The 20,609-nt window shown below is 36.5% G+C and overlaps 1 protein-coding gene across 2 annotated transcripts in view; it reads left to right on the plus strand.

The window, feature by feature from the left end:
• Positions 1-20,609, plus strand: part of LOC145986483 (integrin beta-PS-like) — an 89,701-nt gene that overhangs the window by 40,003 nt on the left and 29,089 nt on the right. The window contains exons 2-5 of one of the 2 annotated variants that reach the window (XM_083120544.1): positions 520-682; positions 2,428-2,629; positions 10,022-10,250; positions 15,383-15,467. In XM_083120544.1, the coding sequence (XP_082976670.1) occupies positions 527-682; positions 2,428-2,629; positions 10,022-10,250; positions 15,383-15,467 (672 nt within the window). In that variant the 5' untranslated portion in view covers positions 520-526. Of the gene's footprint in view, positions 1-519; positions 683-2,427; positions 2,630-10,021; positions 10,251-15,382; positions 15,468-16,243; positions 16,329-20,609 lie in introns of both variants that reach the window. The other variant, XM_083120545.1, reaches the window with a different exon arrangement.

Consider the following 20,609-nt stretch of genomic DNA (forward strand, 5'->3'; position numbering starts at 1 on the left):
GTGTGTTGGATCTTCCATCATTTAAATATTTAGTTGCTAAAACTAAAACTACATGTGATACACTGGTAATGAAAAGTAGTTGAACACAAAATTTGAATGACTTTTTTTTTTAGAAAGATAAAAATGAAAAAAAACAACAAAAAACAACAACAATGTTACATGTTGCTTGTAATGTGAGTGAATGAATTGAAAATTACTGGGCACATGAGCATATTTGGCTATTTGCACCTGCTGTTACATGGTGAAAGATTCCTTCACTAAAAATCATTACCTGATATTTATAGGCGTAAAGGGACTTGCACAATACATTAAAATGGAAGGTAGTTTAAGACGTATGTTCTTATAGTGATGCAGGAAGGTGTTACAGGCGAGCATTTTATCCATCTAAATTTTAGGAATTAAGTGCACAGTGTCCCTAAATCCGTTGATCAAAATGATGCCATTGAAAATTATCTTGTTATTCAACAAAACTCTTCAATTAGGAGTTGCAAAATTTTAATATTAATTTTGGTTTTCTAGTTTCAGGATGCAGCTTAAAGTTTGGTTGTGTGCACATTTGTGTGCCCTTTTCCACATAGTATCTTCCCAGGTAGCAGAAAAGCTTAGCCAGAATCCTTGTGTCACGAAGCAGACATGTCATGAATGCATTCAGACCCCAACATGTGCTTGGTGTTTCCAACCAGTAAGTATTTCCCTCATTATACTAGTTTGTATGATGGGAAAATAATTAATATTTGAAAGAAATTAATTTGGTTTTGTTCTGAAATTATAAAGAGCTACTCAGTTTTTGTATGTGTTGTTTGTACAAAGAAATGTCCATGGACAGGCGTGATATGATTCATGGAACCTTCGGTGACAAGTCTGTAAGTGAAGCACTTTTATGCTTTTGGTCAACAAAGTGGGTTAAAGATAACTAATGCATTTTGATGCTAACAAGAAAACACTGTATTGCAAACAAACTTCATATCTAGGTACCACATGTGCATGCTTTTATTTTTAGCTCAACTATAAAATCTTTATATTTCCATGATGAACGATAATGAGCTGTTAATGAAATATGTTCTGGAGATAATTCTGAAGTGTTCACATTGAGAGTGATATTATCTCTTGAGAGCTTCTACTCCTGTTAAAGGAGCACACTTGATAGAGCTGTACTTTGTGCCACTTTATCAGACGATAGGCATACTTCCATTTTTTTTCATATTAGTATATTTTTACTACAGCTCAGTAAACCTGCCAGAAAAAAGTATATACAGTTGAACCTGAGTTGTACGTATATCAAGGTGATGATAAAATTTTACGTATAACTGAGAATTACTTACAAATCAGATTTAGATACCATGTCATATCATTATTAAAATACTGTAGTTGTATCTATTTTGAGGAACAAGATACATGTAATAAAGGTTATTTCTGTCATGAAGTGGTAAATTAACGAATCTAAAAGTTTGATTCTTAAATACATTACATTTGCAAATTTATTAGTGAATAATTTGATACTGAAATACTACAGTAGACACTTATAGTTTTACTATCCAATTTTAAAAATCGTCTAAAATAGCAATTCTCTTACTAATGACTGCAAATTGTGATATAAGCGATGCCTAAATGTGAAGCTATTTCAATTTTAGTTTTATGTGGATTAGCATCCACTTCCCATACAAATTTCACTTTCTGGTCAAGCAGGTAACTTTTCCTGTTTCTGTTCTCCATTGCTGACCAATAGCAACCGAAAACTGTCACTTATGTGACATTGTTGTAGCTTGGTTACGTACAAATAACTGGTTTTTTTGAAAATTAGTATGTATAACACCGAATTACATATAAATGCATTACATACAAATAAGGTTTAATTAACACTTTTGTAAATTATATTTTGCCAGGACCTACAGTAATTTACGTATAAAACAGAATTACGCAGAACTGAGTTACATATAAAGCAGTCTCAACTGTATCAGCATGGCAGCATGTGGAGACCACTGCTTTTACTTCACATAATATAGGAAATTCACTATGGCATAGTTGGTTTCATCTTCTGTTGGATGTCTAAATAGCGAATGTCAGATGAACATGCTAATTCTAATAATTATGCTGTATATTTGTATACCAAGACAATTTTCTTAACTTTGCGTGTGCCGTCTTTTAAATTGCAAGCCTTAATAGCTTGTTATAATTTAAGAATACAGATTATGTAGAAAGTAAGCTCTGGAAGGTTCTTTGAAAGAAAGAGACATAATTATCAGTTTTATAGACAGAATCCTTACATTGCATATTACTTCTTGACATAGTAACCATAATTTTTAACTAAGTTTCTGAATCCCTCCTCAGGAGTTATGAAATGGTGACTTGACCTGGTGTTTTTGTAGTACTTCAATTTTTAGATAATCTCAATAAGATCTTTTTTTAGTAGTAAGTTATATTTTTCAGAATTTCGGTGATGGCTCCAACATAAACAGATGCTTCCAGCAAAGCTTTGCAGTAGGTGAGGCCTATCAGTGTAATGAAGAATATGTCTTAAATCCTGATAATATAATAGAAATAATACAAGCACAGCAGCTAAATAAGGCTGAAGGAGGAAAAGAAGCAGTGCAGATTTGGCCACAGAGAGTCCACTTGCAATTGAGAATAAGTGAGTATGATATGGGATATGAAGGGGGTGTGTTTAGTAATACACGTTTAAAATTATTTGTATTGTATTGTAAAGGTTAAGTTCCCCGTGCACCATGTCATGAAGGTACATTTTAAGGGGTGTTGGAGTAGGGCCCCACATATTCTCGATCGCTATCATTTTTTTGATGTGTTGTGATCAGCACCATGCTCCAGCTGCCTTTGCCCTCCAGGGTTGCCCCCAGGTACCCATTGATTTGAGTCTGGGTGAGCCCCAGAGTCACTTCATGTGGGGACAAGGCTGGAAAAAGTCTGACAGATCGCCCATCCTGGGTCTCCCATGTGGCAGTCAAATGTCCTACTGACTAGACCAGCATGATTCTACTCAGGGCTAGCAGAAAGGGGGGGAGGGGGTGAACCATGCCACTGGCCAGAGCGGCAAATCTTCAGGGCAGCAAAATTTGAAGACACGAAAAAAATAGGCCTCTTGAAAACTTGAAAGTTATATTATTATATAACTTGGAAGTTAAATGCCAACGCACCATTTTGAAGGAACATATCAGTAGTCTCACTTTAAAACCACCGAGTGTCACAAGGTGGGAAAGCAGATTCGATGTTTTAACTCCATTGAGATATAATAATAAATAATCTGAAAATAGCAATTTCTAACGAACAACTTGGTATTTTTACTTTGCGCAACATCCATGTAAGCGAAGTAGAAGCTGCCATTAAGAATTTGAAATCCAAATCAACGACCGGCCCCGACAACATACCACCATATATAGTAAAAGGATGTTGCGATATTTTAAAATATTCCTTGCTGCAAATTTTTAACCTTTCCCTCGATACCAATACTTTTCCTTCAAGATGGAAAACATCGTCGGTCTGTCCTGTCCCCAAGTCTCACCAAAGATCAAGGTTAGAAAATTATAGACCGATAGCAATCCTTTCTAGTCTTTGCTAAAATATTTGAACAAATCATTTACAAGAGGATGTTAGCACGTCAATCCAGTTATCTCTCCTTATCAGCATGGATTTTCTCCAAAGAAATCTACCGTAACAAACTTAGCTAACTTTACCCATTACGCATGCAATGTACTAGATAACACAGGACAAGTCGATGCAATATACACCGATATTCGACAAAATTGACCATGATATATTACCCACAGAAAATTGCATCATTCAATATTTCACTTAATACTTTAAATTTCTTCGCCTCATATTTAGCCTATCGAACGCAAACTGTAATATACAGGAAAATCAAAAGTCATTCCTTCACGCCACATTCTGGTGTTCCCCAAGGGTTCAATCTTGGACCGCTTTTGTTTTTATTACTTATCAACGACTTACCAAATTGCATGCAAAATTCTCAAAAGTTGCTTTTCGCCGACGAAATAACTACCTCTGACGACTGCTTGAAACTACAGGAAGATGTAGTCGGAGTGATTTCTTGGTGTAAAAATAACAAGTTGGATCTTAACCCAACAAAATGCAGCGTAGTCACTTACACAAAACGCAAAGCTCCTTGTGTGTTTCCATACCGTATTAAAAATGTACAAATTACGTGCAAAAATGAAATTAAAGACCTCGGAGTGACCTTCGACACCAAGCTCAAATTTAATAAGCATATTGAAACTGTTACTATCAACGCTTTCAGAAACTTAGGTTTTATAACCCGGTCAAGTCACGACTTCACGAAAACAGAACCAGTGAAAATTCCTTCGTACGGTCAAAACTAGAATATGCATCAGTAATCTGGAATACCACTCAAATAAACTTAAATCATAGACTGGAACGTATTCAGTCCAAGTTTCTTAGATATCTCAAATTCAAAGCCTGTGGAAAATATCCAACATTCGATTCATACGATAATCTAGTCTCAGAGACAAATTTCAGCAAACTAGCACTCCGACGACAAGTAAACGACCTGCTCTTTCTGTATAAAGCAATTAACGGTATAATAGACGATTCCAACTTATTATCAGCCATATCATTTAATGTTCCCAGTTCCAAAACACGTCCCAAGCACAAAATCTTTCATTTCCAGAGAGCGAAAACATCAATTCTTTCTACCTCTCCGGTGTGGAGAGCGTGCAACTCTTTCAACACAATTGATATTTTTGCAATGAGTTTATACAATTTTAAAAATACTATTACTGGAACACTGAATCTATTGTAGTAATATTATGTAATTAGAGCACTATAATTGGGCTCAGCCTGTTGAGCTCTATCAATAAATAAATAAATAAATATCAAGTGGGAGAGGTCTATAATGCGCTCCTTCAAATAATTGGCGACAATAAAACTGTCCAAATAGTCGCTCATGAGGTTCAGTGTATTGCAAACCACTTGTGTGGCTTTACATTCTTTTGCTCACTAGTTATCTGGTATGACTTTTTACTCCACGTAATGTAATGAGCAAATGTCTTCAAAACATTGATCTACGATGTGTTAGATGATTTCTTGCAAACATATCAGCTCTTTGAAAAAAGCAGGAGTGATGAAAAATTTCAAAGTTTCTTAGATGCCACTTGGCAGCCTAGTAGGGCCTGCCTCCCTCCACTCGTGGATGCGTCAAAGGGTGGCGACCTGTGAGTCCCGCTTGATGAGAGAGAATTGGCATCGAATTTAGATATAGATGATCCAAAGATAGGCAACACTGTACAGGGTCGAAATCGAAAGAAGCAGCAATTTCAGCATGATGAAACTGTTGAAGATCCACAAAAACGGTACAAAGTTGATTTTTATTATCAGGTCCTAAACGATTATTTTAGCTCTAAGAGAAAGATGTGAGCAACTTGAACATCATAGTGAATTTTTCAATTTCTTTTATGATATTAGTAAGCCATCTGATCTTTTGTCTGAAAAGTGTAGGAAACTTGCCGGAATGTTAACAAATGAAGGCTACTGAATTAAAAGATGAACTTAAAGTGTTTTCAGCTGTAATAAAACAATTACACCAAAGGAGACCTTAAACTGATAAAGGGTCATGATTTTGCACCTAATGTGTTTGTATGTAGCACTTCGAGTTAATACACTTTGTCGGTAACTGTGGCAAGTGGCGAACATAGTTTTTTTTTTTTTTTGGAAATTAAGGTTAATAAAAAATAGTACTATCTTCGGTCAATCATGTCTGAAATGCTTGTTTCCATTTTATGCAAGATAAAATTATACAAAAAATAATATTACATGCAAAGGTAAAGTTCCCCATCCATATAGCACCATGTCATGAGGATACATTTAGGGGATATGGGGGTTAGGGCCACACACATTCTTGATTTTGGCCATTTTGGAGGTGATGTGATCAGCACCACTCTCCGGCTGCCTTTACTTCCCAGGGTTGGACCCAGGTACCCACTAATTTGAGGCTGGGTGAACCCCACAGCCACTTTATGCAGGAACAACGCAGGACCTTAGATCACCCACATTTTAAAAATCCAATCATATATCACAGACCTACAACGGTAAACATATGAAGTCAAGCCTTCATTTCTTTCCTAATACTTCTTACATTTAAGATATGTTTAAGAGAGAGAGGGAGAGAGAGTTTTCATAAAATATAATAATATCAAATTAGTTAATTGTGGTCGAGCGAGATATCCATTTGTGCTTAATACGAGGGTGAATCAAATATGAACGAGCCTTGATTGGCTAAGCGTCGGAATGGGTAGCAGGGTGTGATTGGGCATGTGCGGCCAGTAGGTGGGGCTGTCGTGAGTCAGGAACCAGAACAGCCGGCGTGTCGCATGCTTCGTTTAGTAGCTCTCGCGATGAGTGAGCAGAGTGTGCCAGTGTCTGTTGCGCAACGCATAATCATCAAGTTCCTCACCTAGGAAAACATCAAACCGGCCGAAATTTACCGGAGACTGCAGGCCCAGTTTGTGAATGGTACCCTCTTGTGGGCAAGAGTGAAGGTGTGGTGTAAGGAATTCCAGCAAGGCCGTGAACGTGTTGCAAATGAAGTGCACCCCCATCGTCCTCGCACCAGTGTGACGAATGACAACATGGCTCGTGTTTGTGAGCTTGTCGAACAGGATCGCCGATTCACTGTGAAGCAAATTGCGGCAGAACTTGGTGTGAGCTATGGAAGTATCCAGTCAATCATCACAAAGCACTTGGGCTTCCGCAAAATCACAGCTCGGTGGGTTCCCAAGCTGCTGAATGTTGCTCAAAAAAGATGACCGAGTTCGCATTGCTCGCCAGCTTCACACTTGTTTTGACGTGGAAGGGGAAGAGTTTTTGCATCGCATCTTTACCTGTGACTAGACATGGGTGCATCATTACACCCCAGCATCCAAGCGTGCCAGCATGGAGTGGAGGAGGAAAGGCGAAGGAAACCCTGTGAAGGCCAAAGTTCGGTTGTCTGCGGGAAAGGTGTTGGCCATGGTGTTTTGGGACTGGAAGGGGATCCTACTGGTGGATTTCTTACACGAACGTCGGACCATCAACGCACCCCACTACTGCGGCCTCCTGGATCAAGTTAAGGTGCAGTATCGACGCAAACGACGAGGCTGTCCCGTCCGCCAGTTCTTTTTCCTCCACGACAACGCCAGACCCATACAGCAGGTGTTACGCGGCAGAAACTGGTGGAAATGCACTGGGAATCGCTTCCGCATCCACCATACAGCCCAAACCTTTTACCATGTGATTTTCACATGTTCGGACCCCTCAAAGAAGCACTTAGGGGCAAGCGATTTGCGACCAACGATCAGGTGGAAACCTTTGTGCGCAACTGGTTGGCTACCCGCCCAGCTTCATTCTACGAGAACGGAATCAAGAACCTACCACAACGTTGGGAAAAATGTATCACTAAGGGCGGAGACTATGTTGAAAAATAGGATGTGGCAATGTCTCTGTTTCCTTCAATAAATTTTGTTTTTCCGCACATATTTGATTCACCCTCGTAGTATTGAAATAGGATAACAAGTCTGATTATTTATTTTATAGTTTGATGTTTTACTTAGGAATTCATTGATTTTCAATTTCCCGTTGCTGCATAATGATGGGGGGGGGGTTCGAAAGGGAGTGGCATCTACCACCACTACCCAGGGTGGCAAAATGACTAGCGCCGGCCCTCGTTCTACTGTATTGTATTGTATTATTTAATGCCACTTCCTTCCTCTTAGATTAATTAAACAGTCTCTTTCTGATCATTATTTAAATGTCAACATTTTTTAAAAAAAATTCTGCCCACATCGCAGTACTACATGACATCATATCATATTTTAGTTGAAACAAGGTGTAAAAGCATATTTTTTTAATATTTAGGGTGTTCTTAATATTTCACCAAACATTGTATCATACTTGTCGGTAATCCACGGGGCTTCCTCGATATCATGGTGGTAATGTAATTGCCTTGTAATCAAGGGGTCCTACTTTCAGTGCCCAGTTGAGGTGCATAGTGGTTCAGATCCCACTTTAAACTGTACATCCAGTTCCAATTAGTCCATCTGTGTATAAAGTGCACTTAAATCAAAAACTGAAAAAAAAACCAAAAAAAAAAAACAAGTAATGCACATTGTGATAAAGATATCTGTATTTTCACCTTTTCTCACCCCTATTTTCACTTTTTTCCAACTTTAAAATAGTATTTCAGTTTGTATTTTATATATTTTTAAGGTTGTAAAAGATGCTTTACTTCTAAAGAAAATGATAATTTTGTAATATATTATAGCTGTATATTTTCAAGTTTTCACGTCATAAAATCTGAGCCTTACTAATTGTTATTCTGTCTCTTGCACTAAAGCTCTGTTGGTGGCACCCAGTTACTAATCTCTAATGAGGTGTTTCACACAATCAATGCTTGTTGGTAATTACAGTAACTGAGTGACACCTAATTGCTATTAATTTCACACCAGGTTTTCACTCAAGCTCTGTTGGTTTGGAAATATTGTACTACATGTCATCTAATCACTAATCATTCTAAGACCAGAAATTCACATGGTCTCTGTTGGTTAGGAACCACAGAGCCAGATGACACCTTATCATTATTCCCTCTTATTCTTACCAGGTATTTCACACAAGCTATGTTTGGAAACTGCAGCACTGCACAGCATTTTTTTAAAACCAATTTGTATTCTTGAAAAATTCACTTCTGCCTTTGCCACGAACTAATTTCCAGAAAGCCAACAAATGAAACTTTATAATGAAACAAAAATGCTCAAATTTTAGGGGTGGAAATGGTCATCTTAGTCTGTAATTTGTCAGTTTCTCTCTTAAAAAAATGGTAACTAATTTGTTGTTTGCTTGACTGCAATTTCTGATTTTTTATTTTTGTGACTAATTGTTGAGGGATATATAACACAAATGACTTCTCAGTGAAAACCAAACATAAAACAAAGTCCGCTGAGGAAAATAACAATATCTTGTTCTAAACAATACATAATACAAAACCAGCATGGCTTTGTACTGTGTATTGTGTATCCTGAGCTTTTTTTTTTACTCCTTCCTGGAGTCATCTGTGACTGCAATTTGTTATTACAGATAATATATAACATTAAGGGAATCTGGAATAATAGTTAAAAATAATAAAGGAAGTAGAGAAATGCATGCATAAGCAGTGCTGGAAACTTGAGAAATGAAAAAGGTCATTCACTTCATTCTTTCCACAAAAAATAAAGACAAGTTTTTACCTAATGGCAATTATATGTTGTTTCCATAATTATTTTTAGAACAAAATGTTTTCACCTTAAATTTTTGTGTACAGTGGAACCTCGATTTTATGGTTTTGAGGAGGATCAAGCTGAAAAACCTAAAATGTGGGAAAATTTAAATTTGAGGAATTTTTTGTAACATTTTGCTATGCTGGGATCAAGATTAAATGTATAATACAGGAAAAGGTAAAATCTTGGAATGTAAAATCGGTGTTTTACTGTATAACAAAACATATTTTAATTTCCATGAGTTCAATTAAAATACAAGAAGATTGACTGTGAGGTTCTGGAGGCTGGTTTTTTTAACACACTGATTTATCACAAGACTGTATTTAGTCTAGGGATGGATGATATTGAAAATTTGATATTGCAATATATCGTCAAGAAAATATTGTCACATATGATACAATATTTTTTCCATATCTTGATAGGCTATCAGCGATATATCGTCCCCATGATATATATCGTCAATTATCATGACGATATATTTCTGACACGATATGTATAGTGCTAAAATATCACCGACACTGTATATATTGCCAAATATCATGACTATATATTGCCAACACGATATATATTGCCAAAATTTTGTGATGATATATCGCTAACATGATATATATTGCCAAAATATTGTGATGATATACCGCCCAACACTAATTTAGTCTATTTAATCTTTTTTTTTTTGGTCAGTTAGTTCTGTAATTAATATTTGAAGCATTACTTTCAAGCTCATCCAGTTTAATTGTCTTGACTTTCAGATGAGCCATTTGATCTGGAGTTAAAATACGCACAAGCCGAAGATTATCCTGTTGATCTCTACTACTTGATGGACCTGTCAAAATCCATGGAGGATGATAAAGACAAACTGTCAGATCTTGGGGACTTGCTGGCTGAGAGTATGCAAAAGATAACTTCTAATTTCCGCTTGGGATTCGGCAGCTTTGTTGATAAAGTTGTTATGCCTTATGTCAGTACTGTGCCAAAAAAGTAGGTATAACCAGTCCATTGAATACAAGATTGTGTATTACCTTAACATGATATATTCCAGATAAAATGGAAAGTTTTTTTTTTTTTAATGTGTAATTCAAAGTCCTATCATTGTTTATTAGTTCTTCAAAACATGTAAACACTTAAGTTGAAAAATTACTGATAGTTTTCAAATTTGCATCATATGATCTAGAACATACTGATTCTTTAGTATCAAATTTGTTTTATGTAAGAGAAGTTTTTATAAACAATTCAACATATTTTTCTTTGGAAGTGGTCACATAATTTTTGAAGTAATTCAAGGCGAGTCAAGATTATTATCATGGTTTTTTGTAGGATATAATTTTCAAACCAGAAAAAAATTCCCACCATATCTCAGGTACGTCCTTGGCAAGATTGTACTCACTGCACTAATAAGGGGATAATAACATCTTACTTTAAATTGCTGGCAGTTTAAGAGAAAGCAATTTGTGTATTTTCATTTTTCAATATAGACTGTTATTAAAATGCAACATCATTACAGAACTCAATATATAAAAGACCTGCCTTCATATAATGCTGTCCAACTTTGGTTACAGCAAGTAGAGATTAGTAATGTCAGCATCAAAGATGAACAGGATGACAGTGCTTCGTTTTCACAGGAAGATGTTGATTGAATCGAGGAAGGGTTTGCTCCAAGTCCAAGAAAATCAACCAGACAGGTTTATGTGCACTTAGATATACTTCACAAAACTGTTGGGGGTTCATAAACGTTTCCACCTCCCTGGTTACAGTTCAATCAAGATGAGAAGAACCATGGGAAATTCTCAAACTAAGGTGGATAGGCATTGGTTTTCTCCTCTCACTTTGCAACCTCTGCTACAGTACCAGGGGTCCCGGGTTTAAGTCCCAACCTGGGCATGTGTATTTCTGAGTGTGTCTTCTTCACTTTTATCATATCATCACTCTCCCTCATCTTCACAAATAGCCAAAAGGGGCAGAAAAGAAAAGTAAAATAAACCAAATCAATCCATCAATCTCCTCTCACTTTCCCTTCCCTTGTATCAGAGCACTCCCGTGTTGCAACATGTATAGTTTCTCTGCATTGCTTCGTTGTTGAAATGTTCACAACCTTAAACATTGTGTCTCTACTTTCACTGTATATGGTTTTTCTCTTTATAATGATTCAAACACTTCTTTATAATGATTCAGACACTGATGATGTGTTGAAGAATGTTGCACATTTGGCAACACAAGCACAAGATTACAAGGCAAACATCTGCTTGCATCACCCATGCTCCCTCCACTCATTAGCAGCATAAAATGTGATGGCAGTATAAAAAGTGCAGGTTGTGAATGCTTTAGAGTCGGACAACAAAACCCTGCTTTTTCCAGTTTGTCAAAATTTGAAGCTTGAAAATTTTATGTGGTAATGTTTGACATTTCACGTATCAGAATGGTAAATCATCATAACTACGCAATACACATATCAGAAAATCCTCATGTCATTTGAGAGTCTGAAAGAGGCAGTCCAGTGGTGTATACCTGGTGTGCTTTGTCATGTTTGAAAGTATTGAACCCCCTTTTTCCTCCTGCAGAAAACACAGTGACAGCAATGACATATCTGAATATGCTACAGCTGTCCTGGAGCTGTTACCACAGTTGAAAGATCATTAGCTAAACGTGTCGGACCTTTTGTGACACCTTTTCTGGAGACTGCATTGAGAATGGTGAACTGATTCCATGGCCTCCACACTAAGCATTATGCTTGATTTCTTCCTGTTGGGATAACCCCTGTGACCTACCTTTACGGATCGATGATCAGAATTGTTTTTTTCAGTAAAAACAGTTACATCATAAATGCCGATGGACACTTGGAGGGACACTGATTATGTCTTGTACATCTTGTTTCAAGTTTGAAACCAGTTTCCAGTATAAACCATGAAACACCCCAATAATAATTTCGAATCACCTTGTATCGTATTTGGATTTTGTTTCAGTTATTGTTGATAACGTAAATACTCCTTATTTTTAACAACAAATTAGATGGAAATGCTGCTTTTATGTGCAATCTATATACAGGGTGTCATTTTAATGGCGCCCACGGGCCACAGATTCGTATAGAGGACATCAAAACAAACAACTTTTCCCAGTAACATTTTCCTCGTTGGTGCGTCGATTCTACGCTACAGCCGTTCAAAAAATACAATTTTGCCGCCTGGATGCTGGCAACCCAACACAACATTTGATCGTACTTGTGACGTCATATCCTGCGGCGAAACAGCGTACGACAGGGTTGCAAGGAACACACAAATTTTGTGAAAAATGACAAACTACCAACCACATTATTAGCTGTAAAACGAAGCGAGAAACGCGTCCAGCAGACCGAACATCATAGCCTACCAGCCAAAAGATCAGCAGTCATCTCGAGGGAAGTGAACCAACGATATGAGAAATGGTAAAAAACATATTCAAAATGAAATGACAATGTCGGATTTTGTCTCAGCCTACATCTAAAATATCAACAACAATAAATTTTATTGGACTTGCAGCTTACACGTGGCTGTTTACGCCCAACTACATGTCAAATATTTGCAAATCTCGTTGCAAGGTTGATATACAGGTTTGTGCCCAGATGCCATGCGGTACTTTTGTGCTTATAACGGAAGTATCCGAGGTTCGCGTTGTTACATTACGGCTAAAACAAGTACAACCACAGTAACAATCTAATGATCAATCAGTACCGAATATACTGCCCTGTTCACATTTGCAAACTATTACATGTGTATCCGGTGCATAGATAAACACATAGTCGTCTTACAGCTTGTATTACTACTAATTATATCCCTGTATTTTCAATCATTTTGACACTTGCCTCATAATGCTCTGAATATACATTATATTATCTGTTGCTTACCTTTGGAATTTTGAGTTCTTTCATTTCTATTTTGTCATCTGTTTAATGTGTCACAGACAACTAGTATCAGAAGAACGAAGTGGATAGACAAAATTGTAGATGCCAACTTGGTAACTAGATTTGCAAATATTTGACATGTTAGTTGAGACAAAATTCGATATGACCACTTCCACTTAAATTATATTTTCTTTCTACCATTTTTCGTATCGTTTGTTTACTTCCTGTTAGGTTACAGAACGTGCTTTCTCGTTTTGTGTTACGGTACATAATGTGGCTGATTGTAGCTATGTCATTTTTCACAGAGTATGTGTGTTCCTGGCAACCCTGGAACGCATCGCTTCACGACGAGATATGACGTCACAAATGCAATAAAATGTTGTGTGTGGTTGCCAGCATTCAGGCGGCAAAACGGGCTTTTTGGAACGACTGTATCGCCGAAACGATGCTCCAACGAGAAAAATGTTACTGAAAAAAGTTGTTTGTTTTGATGTCCTCTATACGTTTCCGTGGTCCGTGGGCGCCATTAAAATGACACCCTGTATATAAAAATGGATGTGTGTGTGTGGGTGTGTATATTTGTTTTTTCCGGCATAACTCTCAAATGCCTGGAGCAATTTCAAACTTGGTACGCTTATCACTTGCAATCTGGAAAGAATACTTTTGAGGTAAGACACCCCTGGCACCCCTAGGGGTGGGGTGGGGTGACGTAAAAATAATCCAAACTGACCAACATTAAATTCAGCACAAACAGACATCCATGACCCTATGCAATCCCACACAACAATAGCGTTTCTCGGCTTGTCTAACATTCAGGCTGTGTTGCGAAAACGACCGATATTATACCACGTTCGTTAGAACCTGTCCCGCTTCCCGCGCTAGCTGATCGCTTCTAACATAAACCACACTGCGTTATTGCTGCAGAACGCGTGAACTTCGTGCTGGGGAAAGCCGAAGCCAGGCAGCAAATTAAAATATGAAACAGCGTCTACATAAGCTCCTCTCTTCTGCCTTCCATTCGCTCCTCGCTGCCCAGCAGACGACTTTTTCCTCGTTTCTCATTGGCACAAAAACTGTCGAGCGATCACTAGCACGGGAAATGGGACAGGTTCTAACAAACGCGGTATAGTGTGGAATCCATAGTTTTCGTGGCACTCCCAATGCGGTTCAACTCAAAGTTCATCACCTATCAGCATGGGGGGTGAGAGGGGGTGAAAAATAAAATGCCACAAATGACCTAGATTAGTGTTGAATCCATAGTTTTCACAGTCGCTAAGCTAATTGGTGACATTCTTGATCACATTTAAAATTAGTTACATTTTACACTATAGTTAGAATTCATTATTTTCCTGTCTAATACAAGATTGGGATAAATACCCGGCCAATGCCAGGTAATCAGCTAGTTATTAATAAATATTTATAATATATTTTTAATAAATTGCATTGACTTTATGAGAAACATTTAAAATTTTCAGAAGTTTTGTAGATTCAGCATGTCAGCATGTCAGCTAAGTTTACTTCCAGGTCCAGAGTTGATGAGTGTAATTGTGGGGAAAAATAGATATTGGTACAGGTAACTTATTTCTGATTAGGTACAAAATATTATACGGTAGAAATTTATAGTTTATATTTTGGTGTTGACCCAACATGGTGAGGACAATTTGGGAGGTAGTTGAATAGAAGTAGCAGAATCCAGTCTCAAAAGCCAGAAAACAACAACAATGGGATTCTCTGATCACACATCACCCAATGAAAAAACTGTCTGTCTGGTTGTCCCTGAATCTCAGAGGCTTGTTTCATGACTGAGTTTAGTTTAACTAATAAGTTATATTTATGCAGTGGAACACTTTTTTTTTTGTTGTGACAGAGGCAAGTAACACTTCATAATTCTTTCTTGTTTTCCTTGTTAATTTGCGGAGTGTCCAAACCATGTCAATTGTAATCATTGGTATGTGCTTAGAGAAGTCATAATTGTTTCTAGTTATGTAAACGTCTATTCAATTTGTATAACTCAATTCCTTACATCACTAATGTACAGTTCTTCATGGAATGATTTGTTTGGTCTTTTCTGTCATAGATGCTCCCCAATGTTGATGTATAAAATTGAGAACTTGAATATTTGGGTGGGGATAAACATTCATTTTTTCAGTGAATGCATGTGTGTTATATGAAAATGTAGAAGAAGAGAAGTTTTTAACACTTTGGAATTTGTTTTTTTTTTTTTCATTTCGTGACGAAGATTAAAAGAACCTTGTGACAGATGTGAAGCACCGTATGGTTATCGCAACCACATGTCACTTAGTGAAGATACTGGAAGCTTTTCTGTAAGTGTTCACTGCTTTTTATGTTGCAGTTGCTCCCTTCTTACTGGTTTTTGAGGGTAACACATTCTTCAAACTGCACATGTTGTATAAGCTTTTCTCTCTAGCATTAATACTGTACAGCTGGTGGTGGTGGTTGTGTAGTAATACATCTGTTTTAACTTTTGTGTTGAGCTCTTTCTTTCAGCAGGCATTTAGCAATGCATTGCATTGGCATAGAATGCTCGACGTATGGTTGTATTTAATGGTTTACAAGTGGTGTTCTTCAGTTGGTGAATGTGAGAAATAACTGGAGAATTTGTGTTTGAATTTTAAACTACAAAAATAACCTTAGTTATGAAAAGTTCTCACCATCTATGCTAATTGCTAATTTCAGAATTTTAATTTTTTTAATAAAGAATTGTTTTTCACTTTAAAATAAATGAAAGTGCCTCTACCGAGAAATATCAGCAGTCACATGTATTACCATTAAATACAGTCCAGTATATAAGTACATAGTGGGGCAGATCTGTCTACTGAATGTTTTCATGAACATTTGTTTTTCACATTTTTACAGACTATATAAAAAAAAAATTGTCTGTTGAAGCAGTTTGACTGCCAATAACAGCATCTCATTCCTGCACAAAGACCTTTAAATGTGAAATAATGTTAATGGGGACACTTTCGTAGATATGTTTGTCCTGATATTGTACTGAACAATGCAGTACTCTTTTTTAATCTATTTTTCTAGTAGTGGTTCTTGGAGATTGAAGAATATTGTTTGTTTTTCCCTCTCTTAGTCTGCGCGAGCCTTGCACAGGATGTGAATCCCCTTATGGCTTCCGAAATGTTATGCCCCTAAGTCGAGACACAAGTGAATTTGCCGTAAGTCAGCACCAAGACTTCCTACGCAAGTGTGGAGCCAAGATAATGTTTAGCTTCAAGCTGCTTGCTTCTTTTTATTATTTTTTTTGCTGCATTAGATGCCATTTTATTCTTCCTTTTTTATTTCCATTTGAATCCCTGCTTATAGGATGCTTTGCTTTAGTGCATATGGCTTTTATTTCTTGCTATTTGTTGCTTTTGTTCCGTATTTTCCTTCCCTTACTTTTACTCGCCTGTTTTTACATTGAATTATAGATTTTGTTTCCTATCTCTGCTTTGCTTTACCATTTTATTTTTTGCATGTTTTTTTCTTTATTTATGGTGATGTCTGGTGTGTACTTATGGAACGTCTCTGATAAGAAATCTGAGTGGTAGAAAAGCAATACGTTACTTTCTACAAGGAAAAAGTAAAATAGAAATTTATTAGAAAATACAGAGCTAGTTTTTCATAAACGAGAATGAAAGTAATGCCCTAGAGAAGAAAATAATTCTTTATGTAAGAGTTCTATTTAATAGAAGTAAATAATATTGCATTGTAGACTATGTAGGATTAGATTGTTTGGAGCTACATTCTGATGGCAGTTTATAACTACATTTTAATGTAGGAGTAGAAATAGTAACACTAGTAAGAAAACCACTATAACCACATGAAATTTCCAATGTAGTTTATTAGAATGATAAAAAAATTGCAGTACTCTAAAATTAAACATATACAGTATTATTCATGTATGTGTGCACTAAGAACGAACTGCTGTCTTCGACAGACAGCTGGTTAATGAATGAACAAATAGAATAACAACTGTTCTTTACAAGAATGTATAGAAATTGCTGCAATTCTGTAATTATTGTAAATAGGAATATACAAATTAGATGGTAGAATTCAAATAGAAATGCTAAATTGAAAGCTGTATGCTGAAGTGAAAGCCATATGCTTATCAGTCATTGTGACTTCATGCTCTTAACTTTTTCATGACATTTCTTGCAACTTTCTCATAGTTACGTAAATAGTCAGTGTGGGTAGTACAGTTAAAGTATAACTGACTTTGGCAGAGATCTTTTACTGCTTGGAAACAACCATGCATTATTGCTAATGAGAGAGAAAGGAAAAATATTTTATGCTGTGCAACTCTGAACTGTTTCTGTTCTATTTGACCTTTGTATTTTTTATTTTCATGTTTTTTTTTGTTATGCATATGGTGCCAATATGTTACACCTCACTTCTTTCAGTCTCTGTAAACACAAGCTTTATTTGTGATGTTATTTTTTTATTGCTTAAAAATGTTTTATCAAGGAAAATAGAAATATATGCAACTCAAATATTTCACATAATTATTTTCAGATTACTTCTAATTATCACCACATTACTACTAAAGAAACCAGCATATACTTTTTCAATTACTCATTTTCTTTTTCAAATGCAGTATTATTTGAATACACTACAATACAAAATATACTTGTCATAAAATAATTAATGTTACATAGATATATTGTATTCTTGTTTCAGGAAATGAAAAATGCTCATTTTATATATGTACTTTGAAGAGGTATTTTTTTTGCACGAAAAGCTGATTTCTGTCACTTGGAAACTTGTAGTTGTATTGATTGACAGGCTTTCAGTTTGTGTTGTGTGTGGCAATCCAGTGGGTGCACTGGCTATATCGTCTGCAACTATTTGGCAGTAGCCCTTCAGTATTGGGATCTACATTTGGTGTACCTGTCCATTGTCCAGAAAGTATGTTTGGTGCGTATTTTGCACAATACTTGTGGAACATTTTTTTTATTATTACAAGGTGGTTCTATGTTATGTACTTGGCTAGTCCAGTCGTTCATACTTTCTCTTAGCATCTGCCAGATGTTGAATTCTTTGATGCATCTGATAGCTGATATAATGTTCCTTACACTCATGTTCATCATTGTTCAATACAGTCTTATCAAGAAGGGAGAAGTGGAGTCTATGTGCTTACCTCCTTGACAGAGTGGTTATCACAGCATTCTAGAATGCCAGAGGCCTGGGTTCGATCTCAGCCTGGGCATGGATATTCTTTATATGTCCCTTCATTTATTTCATCATATCATCACCATCCTTATCACCATAATTAGCTAAAGTGGCAGAAAAGCGATGCTAAATAACAAAAATATTAAAAAAAAGTGTTGACTATGTTGATGTTGAAAGGTAATAGGGCTCTGTGTAGGTAGTTGGATGTTGTGGAGTGGTACAGAAAGGTAATTTGTCTTCTTAGCACTGGTAACTAGTTTAGGTTGGTTAGAATACCTGATTTGTATTTCACTTTGCTGCACCATGTGTATAGTTGATGTTCCATGTATCCATTCTTCATACTTATTTCCAAGATCATTCAGTTTCTTCCATCAGATCTTCCTCTCAGAAAAGTAGGGGAATTCCCTTCAGAAGTTTATCCACACATTTGCATTCTTGGTTAGAAAGGGCAGTAGTAACAAGTTTGTTTCTTCTCTTCATGTTGCTGACATCCAGAAATTAGATACTGCTTTCATTTTGTGGTACTGTTTCTTATATACCACAGTGGTTTTGTCTACATACATTCCACATCTTATGGACTACAGTTCGAATGTATGTAGTATTCCCTTTTCAGCCAAGTGCATGCTGATATTGGCAGTGGGAGCAAATAAGAGATTGCCTGTGGCTCTTGGTCTGTAAATAAAAATCATCCTCAGATTGGAAACAATTGTGTTTGAGGCAGATTTCCAGCACATGAACTAAACATTGACTGTGTGAATAGGTGCACCATATTTGGATATCATTACTACAGTAGTGCCCAATGGTTGCAGAAGGGGCAACAGATGAACTGACTTGCAACATGAACTGAAGACATGCCAGATACTACCTATAAGTTCCCAAGTGAATAATGGCAGTTGCCACTGAAATTGATTGAAAAATATAGATCAGGTTTGCAGATAAAGAACCTTTAGAGTATGTATGTACGTACAGTCACTAACAAAAATTTAAGGCTGCACCCCCCCCCCTCACCTTTAAGATTAGTTTTCAGTTAATAACAATGTCACATGAATCTTTTACATTCACAGACACGAATATCATTTTCAGAAATGTTGTCAGCTCCTTTATTAGTTAATTGCTCCACCAGCCTTCAAGCAGTCTTTGGTTCTCTTCGGTTTTGTTCCTACCAACTTACTGGATCCACTAAGTTTGTCATACCATATCAAGGCGATACTTTGCCAGTTTTGCCCAGCCCCATATTCTCCTGGGTTTAAGTTCGACTGTGGAATGACGAAGGGGGAACAGGAATGTCATTCCTCCAAAACCTTGACTTGTTGTAGAGAGCATATCTTTCCGAAAGCAAGTAACGCCCACTGCAGCATATTTTCTTTCACTGTCAACAGATACTATTCTGTGGCCATACTCTCCTCAATAAACGATTATGCCTACACCATGGGCAGACATGCCACTCCATACCATAATGAAATGTGCTCCGTGTTGCATCAATTGGAGTTCTCCAACACAAATTCTATGTTCCGATAACAGTTCTTGTCTTGGGTAATCACTGAAAAGTATTTTTTCCCAATGCTGCACATTCCACTTCTTTCTTATAGCTTCCGACACAGATTTTTTGCCCTTTGTTTATGGACCAGAGAAGCTGCACTCCTACCCCTTCAGTTTCTCACAGGCAACTGATGCCAGATATTGAAAATTGAAAGCAACATGAAGATGCTATCTAAGGATCCCAGATGGAATAATACATTGAAATTGTGTTGGTGTGACTGACTTAATGAAATCATTGCAAATAATAAAATGAAATTTATGATGATTCCTGAACACATTTTGCAAGCACCCTTAAACATACGTAACCAACAATAAACTGTGATTAAAGAACTTAAAATGCATAAAGAAATAGCAAAAACAATTGGGAATTTATTTATAGCATATTTAAGTAACAAATCTCCCCCAAAACTTTTGTAACTTATTACAGCTGCCCAAAAATGTTTAAAATATGTTGTTAACTCTTTAATATTGACAAATCACAAAACCAATGACTCAATCACAGTTAATCTTCCATTAAAATTATGTTTTCAGCATTATTTTGTAGCTGACATGAATACAATATTCATAGCCTGTAAATCTATCATAAAAATAAGGTGAGGAACAAATATTGCACACTAACAATTGGCCATACATAAATTTTTGTTAGATACTCTACATGTGATAGGAACTTACATGAAGTAAGTCTTGAAGCTTTCCTGGTGACGAATGATGAATAGATTATGCCAAAGAGAATCTATTCATCATGA

This window comes from Lepisma saccharinum, chromosome 4 (genome assembly GCF_977018435.1).
Source record: "Lepisma saccharinum chromosome 4, izLepSacc3.1, whole genome shotgun sequence".
In the NCBI taxonomy this organism is placed as follows: Eukaryota; Metazoa; Arthropoda; class Insecta; order Zygentoma; family Lepismatidae; genus Lepisma; species Lepisma saccharinum.